At 35.9% G+C, this 8,578-nt stretch overlaps 1 protein-coding gene across 1 annotated transcript; it reads left to right on the top strand.

Moving 5' to 3' along the window:
- Positions 1 to 2,581: 2,581 nt before the first annotated feature.
- LOC129293071 (putative transcriptional regulator tpeD) lies at positions 2,582 to 5,684 on the top strand. Its single transcript, XM_054930875.1, has 4 exons — positions 2,582 to 2,708; positions 2,761 to 3,002; positions 3,540 to 4,894; positions 4,982 to 5,684. The coding sequence occupies exons 1-4, from the start codon at positions 2,582 to 2,584 to the stop codon at positions 5,574 to 5,576; spliced, it is 2,319 nt and encodes a 772-aa protein (XP_054786850.1). The 3' UTR covers positions 5,577 to 5,684.
- Positions 5,685 to 8,578: the final 2,894 nt, after the last annotated feature.

The raw sequence follows: 8,578 nt of genomic DNA, 5'->3' as shown, positions 1-8,578 counted from the left end.
TACTTTTTGTTGTGCGTTTGTGTTTTTTTTTTTTTTGAAAACGAGGATCTGTTTTGACCAAAAAGACAAACGAGGATCTATTAATGAGGATGAAATAACATGACATATTTTAAAATAAGATTTTATTTTTGTTAGACTTAAATGGTAATATAAATTCTAAATTATGGATCAGAAACGTTTTGTACCCTCCGGTGGTTTGTATGGTTAGGAAAATTCAATAAGTTATACGCAAAGATGGATGGGTTACCTTGATTGGATATATAGACCTGTTTGCATTAAAATGCAAGAACCAAAGAAGTCAAGAATGAATATATCATTTATAACAAAATGGGATGAGCCAAATCTGAAAAATGGCTTATGACAGCTTCTCACTCATCTTATTATTCACAATTTCACATAGCCATTTTACTGTTCATAAATCCATGGCTCAAAAGTGAAAATTGACTTCAGCGTTCGACTGCATGTCATGCAGCCTTAAAAAAATAAAATCTTCCCTTATTTTATTCATTCCAGGAAGCCTTGCCCATCAGCCTCTCCACTCCTTAATCAAATCTCTTCCTTGCCGCCATTAAAGAGCTCTCGCCCTCCTTCGTTCTCTCATCTGTGTCTACGAAGCTCTGTCTTCTCTCCTCTCAATGCGAGATCATTAATGCTGTCTCCTCTAATCTATTGTGGTTGAGCTTCATTCCTCTCCTTTCAATGCCTCTCCTCTCCTCTTCTTTATTTTGCACTAAACTTGCCAGCTTTTCTTTTCTTAGATTGTTGGCTGAAGTTAGAAACTCCAGACACGTGCAACTCTCTTCATCTATACCATTCATGGCTTAAGTGCTTCCCTTGTATTCTTCATGTCTTCTGACCCATTTTCTTATTTTGATAGAAGCCCAAATCGATATAGGACAAGACGAGGGACTTTCCTACGCTTGGGAAAAGTTTGGCCAGCTGAAAGCTCTTCAATTTAGATGATAAAAGTTATTTATGTGCATACTCAAAATGGATTAGATATATAGACCTGTTTGCATTAAAATATACCAAATTTATATTTGGTTTATTTTAAATTTGAACAATTAAATTTGATACAATCACCTTCCAGTTAATTTGAAGGCTGTTAGTGTAGGCCTAAAAATTCTGTCTATTTCTGCCTCTCTCCTCTCCATTCATCTCCCTCTCTCCCCTTTTTTAGTATGAGTTTTATGGCCTTCTTTGTCTCTTGCAAAATCACAAGTTTCAGGATAGAACTAAGCTTCAACGGAGGTGATCAACAAGTCATGAAGAATAGGGGCTCTTTCAATTACTCTAACTAGTCAAATAGAAGCCTCTCTCTCGTGCCTAACTTCAATGGAGGTGATCAACAAATCATCAATTAAGTCTCCTGGAATCACTTCAATGTTATATATGTAGAAGTCTCTCCGTAGTCCCAAGCTTCAATGATCGTGAACGAGTCATAACAATGGAATCTCTGGGCCCACACTATAATGATGGGGCAGAACCAATGTTGATGGAAGACGAGGAAGGAGCTGAGGTTTTGGGGTTCTTGGGCTTGTGGCAACCACTACTGACGTGGGCATTCCTTAAAGTTGCACTCTAGGTCCAATACCTACGACATGCCTTGCATTGCAAAAATAATAAGGCTATGAGAGGTTATATGATAGCTTCAAAAATGAAAAATAAGGGAAGAAAGAAGAAAGGGACGAGGAGAAGAGAGAACAAGAGGAGGAAGAAAATCCTTCACATGCAATGCAGCATAACTGTCCCATTATAGTGCCAACAATTTAAAAAGGAAATTACATGACACGTGCCACATATTTCCAATCATTAGTGGTCCCCACAATTACATAAAAACCAAAAGAAAATGCCTATCGGGTAGTTTGATTATATAAAAAAAAAACCCTGCCAATACCTCATCCTCAAAAATATCCTTGTCTTCAAGGATGCGAAGCACAAACTCACTCTGAAAAGCAATCTCCACGTCAAACCAAGTAAGCCAAGTAGCCTCCTTTAGCAAGCCATCAGCCTAATGAATCAGCACCTGAGAAACTAGACGATTGTGATGCTGAATAACATGTCAGTATAAGATAGCAAATGGAATAGGAGAAGCCGATGGAGTGGTGGCGATGGAAAATGGATGATCTCGACTGTGGGGTCTGGGCATTGCTTCAGTAAAGAGACATGGAAGGCGGGTTGTACCTTACCAAATGGAGGTAGAGCTAATGTTTATGCCACCTCGCCCACACAATCTTAACTTGGAAAGGACCATAATAGCTAGGAGAGAGATTCTTCGAGGAGTAAAATGCAACAGAATTTTGGCGATAAGGAGCTAATTTCAAATATACCCAGTCGCCGACCTGTAATTGACGCTTAAACCTATGATGATCAGCTTATTGCTTCATATGATTCATGGCTGCATGCAAATGATCCTTAAGCTGTGATAACAACAGCTCTCGAGCAGAGAAGGAACAATTAATGGAATCCATAGCTGACTCATAAGGCAAATGCAATGGTAGAGGTTAGCCATACATGATTTTAAATGCATAAGTACTAGTAGAGGAATGATAGGTGGTCTCAGAAGCACCGACACGCCAAAATGGCTGGCGTGTCCGTGTCGGATACGTATCCGACACGGACACGCGTTCAGGATGGGGGAACGGCGCGTCCCTTTTCCCGGTTTCCGGCGGACGTGGGCAGATGCGGGTTGACACGGGCGGACGCGGGTCGGACACGGGCGGACGCGAAACTCTGCGTTTTTCACTTCTTTTAACTCAGTCCCAGCTCCAGAAATCCGATGCCCTAACATTTTCAGCTCCAATCGACCCCCTTCTCGTGTTTTCTGCTCTGTAACTTCACTGCCTGTGTTGGTCGTTCTCGTTCTTCATCTCTCACGTTTATTCACGCTGCCTCGCCGTCTGCTCCGCCTCAGTCTTCATATTCGACTGTCTGCTCTGCCTCAGCGTCTTCGACCGTCTGCTCTGCCTCTGCCTCACCGTCGTTCTTCAGCTTCAATCTTGGTAATTTGTTCAGTTCTTCATGTATGGTCATTCTTCGATGCGCTGCCTCTCGTTCTTTATGTATCTATCAGATTTAGCTGCTGATTTCGAATTTCTTATTATTGCATTGTTGGATAATTTGCTCAATGCTGAACCGAGAGAGAGCCAGAGCAATTGATTAGTTTTCAAATTTAATACTGAATTACTAATTTAATTTTTTTTTATTTAGATAGATTATTTTGTTGAATTAAACATTGATTTATTTTAAATTTTTATTAGCTCTCTTTTTGTTAAAATTGTAGGATATTGTTTAAAATTAAACCTGCAATGGCTTCTAATTCTAGACCCGGTAGTAGTTCAGGAAGTGTGAATTCTCAATTTCAATCTAGTAATACAAGACAGAAAGAAAGTACTCCTTTATGGACTTATGTAACTTTGGTTCCTTAAGAAAATGAAGGGGATGGTGGAAATAGAAGTTGGAAGTGTAACTATTGTAATAACCAATATAATGGCTCTTATTCTAGAGTTAAATTTCATTTGTTGAGGATCTCTGGAAAGGGTATTGCTATATGCCCGAAAGTTGATGATAGTTGTTTAGGTGAAATGCGAAAAGCTCAAGAGGAGGCTGAGAATAGAACAAAACCAAGACATGTGCCATTGCTAACTCCAACTGAGAGCTTGTCTCCTTTATGTCAAAGGGGTTCTACCCCTATTCAAAGTGAACACAATCAGGGAAAAAGGAGGGCAATAAATACAATAGAAAGAGCTTTCCAACAAGGAGCTAGAGATAATTTAACTGCTGAAATTGCTAGAATGTTCTATTCGGCTGGTTTGTCTTTCAATTTGGCACGTAACCCATATTTTATTAGTGCATTTCAATATGCTGCCAACAATGTAATTCCTGGTTTTAAACCTCCTGGTTATAATGCACTAAGGTCTACTTTGTTGCAAAAAGAAAGGGCCAATGTTGAAAAGCAACTTGAATCAATTAAAAGGACTTGGAATCATAAGGGGGTAAGTATAGTTACAGATGGTTGGACAGATGTACAAAGAAGGCCATTAATTAATTTTATGGCTGTAAGTGATGGAAGTCCCATGTTTTTGAAGGCAATTGATGCAACTAGTGAGTATAAAGATAGATTTTACATGGCTGACTTGATAAAGAAAGTAGTTGAAGAAGTGGGGCCTCATAAAGTTGTTCAAGTAATTACTGATAATGCACCTGTTTGTAAATCTGCTGGTAAGATGGTGGAAGATGAATATCCTCACATCTTTTGGACACCATGTGTGGTGCATACACTTAATCTTGCCTTGAAGAATATATGTGCAGCAAAAAATACAGAGGCAAATGAAATTGTTTATGGAGAATGCTGTTGGATCACTGAGGTGAGGGATGATGCAGTCTTTATCCGAACATTTATCATGAATCATTCTATGAGATTGGCCATGTTTAATGAATTCGTGCCATTAAAATTGCTTGCAATAGCCGAAACAAGATTTGCATCAACAATTGTGATGTTGAAGAGATTCAAACTTATCAAAACTTCTCTTCATACACTGGTTATTAGTGAAGAATGGAATGCTTATAGAGATGATGATGTTGGAAAGGCTGCTACTGTGAAGGACATAATTCTTAATGATCTTTGGTGGGAGAAGGTTGATTATATTCTCTCTTTCACTAAACCAATTTATGATATGTTGAGATTTGCTGACACAGATAGACCCACACTTCATTTGATTTATGAGATGTGGGATTCAATGATAGAGCAAATCAAGGAATCAATTTATAAGCATGAGAGAAAATCACTTTCTGAGTACTCTTCATTTTATGAAGTTGTTTATAACATCATCATTGATCGATGGACAAAGAGTGCCACTCCACTACATTGTCTTGCCCACTCACTGAATCCTAGGTGTGTTATTCTTATTTTTGATCATGAAATTCTTTTCTTTATCATTTTTACATCACAACTCCAATTAATGTTATTATATTATTTTAGGTATTATGCAACACAATGGCTTGAAGGTGGACTAAATAGAGTCTCTCCACATAGAGATGCTGAAATATCAACTGAGAGGAAAAAGTGCATTAGAAGGATGTTTCCAGATGAAGAAGAGAGGAAATTGGTTATGAATGAATTTTCAAAATTTTCTGGATGTTCAGATGAGTTCTCTTTTATTGATTCCATACAAGATAGATGGGTATTAGAGCCTAAGGCTTGGTGGAGCAATCATGGTGCTGATGCTCCTAAACTTCAAGGGACTGCATTGAAACTTCTCAATCAACCATGCTCATCATCTTGTTGTGAAAGAAATTGGAGCACTTACTCTTTTGTTCATTCACTAAAGAGAAATAAGATGCTTTCAAAAAGAGCAGAGAACTTAGTTTTTGTTCATTCAAATCTTCGTCTTCTTTCAAGAAAGAGTGAGAAGTATTCTACTGGAGAAAGTAAATTGTGGGATATTAGTGGAGATTGTTGGGAAATAGATGATGTTGAAAATCTTGAAGTTGCAAGTTTATCTCTAGATGAGCCAATTTTGGAGAGAGAACTTATAGGAGAAAGTGGTGGTGTCAATGAAGATGAGGAAGATTAGAATTACTTTAAGTTGATAATTATCTTTTGACACTTGATAGTGTTTAAGTGCTTGACTATTTATTGTATTATATTTTGTTATGGCATTAGACATCTTGAAATTGTGTTTTTAGACATCCAAATATTTAATATTTAATTATTTATATAGCCGTACCCGTATCCTAAAATTCTGGAAAATAGCCGTGTCCGCGTATCGTATCGTATCGTACCCGATACTCGTACCCGTATCAGTGCTTCTTAGTAGGTGGTATTATACAGTGGCAACCAATGCACCCAGTCGCGTGGTCGTTGCCATGTGAAACACCTTAGATAATGTTCTAAGTAATAATTCAACACTTCACTCAGATAATGTTCTAAACAGGGCAAAAACTCCCGCAAGAACTGACTAGTAAACAAAGGATCCCTATCACTGATAATATTAGCTGGGGCACTGTGAATCTTATAAATATTAGCAACGAAAACTTGAGCAAGGGAAGCTGCAGTAAATGGATGAGCAAGAGCAATAAAATGAGCATATTTGCTCGGTCAATCAATAACAACCCATATAGTATCCTTGCTCATCAATAATGGTAACTTTTCAATAAAATCCATTACCATACTTTGCTAACACATGAGGAACCGATAATGGTTGTAATAAGCCAGGGTAGGCCACCATCTCATACTTGCAATGAAGACAAGTTCCATGGTGTTTCAAATGCTTCTTAATATCAGACATCATCCCTTTTCCAATAAAATATAGCTTTAATGTGTTGACATGTCGCTTTGGCTCCTGAATGTCCCCCTTGAGGGCTGCTATGCAACCATTGAATAATGAGTTGCTTCAAGTCATATTGATCTGACCCCCACTACTAGTCGTTGCTTTTGAAGAAGCATATTTTGATGCCAACAACACTTAAGATGTGAGGCCGGGTCCCGCTTCAAGTCTTCAACTAATCTTTGCAAGGTAGCGTCTGATTGCCATTGAGCTTGCACATGATCCTAAAGCTCAGTGGAAAAAGACGAAACGGATAGGTGAAGAAGTTCGCCATAAGAAGCACGAAATAATGCATCAGCTACTCCATTCTCTTGACCATGCCGATGTTTAATCTCATATTAAAGCCCCATCAACTTGGTAATCCAAGTATATTGAGAAGATGTCAACAATCTCTGCTCAAGCAAGAATTTCAAGCTTCATTAATATGTCAAGATAGTAAATGGCCAAATACATAAGTACTGGTGCTACTTAGAAACCGCATGCACTATGGCTAGCAACTCCTTATCATATACAGAGAGAAAAAGATTTTGTGATAGGAGCTAAATTAAAAAATAGATCTCCACAATAAAATATTTCAGGTGAGATTTTAAGTATTTTAAAATTATGTAAGTGTTTTAAATATATTTTTTAGTCATATTTTCTCTTTAGTTTCTGATCTTGTAACTATAGAAAATTTAAGATTTGAAAGGGAGATGAATTTATGATGAATATATATGGTTGTTAAGGTTGTTAGCAGTATAATAAATATTTTATAGTATTATTTCATTGATGAAATTTAAATTTAAGGCTTTTTAGTTAAACTTTAGATCTCTATGAGTAGATTTTTAGTTAAATTTAAAAATATAAGTTAATTTATTAATGTTTAGATAATTATTTAGGATGAAAGATATATTATTATGGTTATAAAATGATGATTTTAGGCTTCAAACTAAGTTTGTAATTTTTGAGTATTTTTAGATGTGAATTTATGAAATAAAAAGAATGATTTTAGTCAAATTTTAATGAAATTATTGTGAAGGAAATCATTAAACTAAGTGAATAAGTTGAAATATATGAAATTAAATTTTAAAATTTAAAAATCTAAAACTAATGTCTCAATACATGCACTCACGCCCGCTCACCCCCCCTCCTCTCTCTAGTGTTAGAATATGAATCGAATTGTGTTAATAATATTAGTGATGTATTGTGATATGATTAATTAAAATTAATTATTATTTGACACTATTCAAGCTTTGAAAGTATTGATTTGAGGGGTAACCTCAAAGGTTACATTAACTAGGTGAAATTTATTTTATATATTTGTGTGTTAATTAATTATATTTGTGAAATAAATGAATATATATATATATATATATATCTTGAAATTATTGTTGTAATGCATATGTTGCCTTATTGGGATCCTACAATTTGTGACAAAGTTAATTATGGCAAATGTAAAGAATTTGAATATGATGGTTGTATGTGGAGAAAAAAATGAATAGGAAAGCTTACTTATAATGTGAAATGTTAATATTAATTTATGCTTTTATGAGATAATGTAATATTATTTGAGTATTGAGGTTGAGGGTTGATGATGACGTAAATACTTTTGACTGTAAATTGTAAATTATTCATGGTGATAAATTGTGTATGAGCATATTGAGTTTTTATATGATGCTAATGTAATTTTTGTAGTAACATGAAAATTAATGCATGAGGCATGATTGAATTTTGATTATTCTTGATGATTGTTGAGCATGAAAATTGAGGATCATGTGGGATAATTGTGAATTACATATGTGAGAGTTATTGAAATATATTTTCTTATAAGCATCATCACATGGTGGAAATTTGCCTTAGTGAAGGAGCTAGTAGTTGTGCAAAATTCATATGATACTTGGGTATTAATCATTAATACCAAGGGTTATGGCCTTTACGTACCTTATAGGATACTATAGCATTTTTTCTACTAAGGGACTTAACCCTATTGGCTTACCTAGAGTTTTGGATAGAGTTAGTCTTAAGTATGATACCTAATAGTGTGTGATTTGGGAGGAACTATATTCATAAGTGAGTAAGATAACCCTGGCCTAATAACCTCTCCCGATATGATTAAGGCCTTAGGTGGTCTCACCACATTGATGACCCCTTTTGGCTATTGGCCTACAAATTTCATGTTAGATAAAATAAGAGGGGATATAAGAAAGAGATTGATCATGCATTTTATTATGTTATGCCATTTGAGTAATTGATAGCTATATTTGAAACTA

The sequence above is a fragment of the Prosopis cineraria genome, unplaced genomic scaffold (assembly GCF_029017545.1).
Source record: "Prosopis cineraria cultivar Desert tree isolate PC_DT_omini unplaced genomic scaffold, ASM2901754v1 PC14, whole genome shotgun sequence".
In the NCBI taxonomy this organism is placed as follows: Eukaryota; Viridiplantae; Streptophyta; class Magnoliopsida; order Fabales; family Fabaceae; genus Prosopis; species Prosopis cineraria.
The sequence above is the reverse complement of the archived record's forward strand: the minus strand, read 5'-3'. Positions and strand labels throughout refer to the sequence as shown.

Excerpts from the sequence above, each read along its gene's own strand:
- LOC129293071 (XM_054930875.1), top strand. The coding sequence starts at position 2,582 with ATGGCTGGCGTGTCCGTGTCGGATACGTATCCGACACGGACACGCGTT. Across the intron at positions 3,003-3,539 it reads GTTCTTCAGCTTCAATCTTG|GGTATTGCTATATGCCCGAA; the intron begins GTAATTTGTTCA and ends ATCTCTGGAAAG. Across the intron at positions 4,895-4,981 it reads GCCCACTCACTGAATCCTAG|GTATTATGCAACACAATGGC; the intron begins GTGTGTTATTCT and ends ATATTATTTTAG.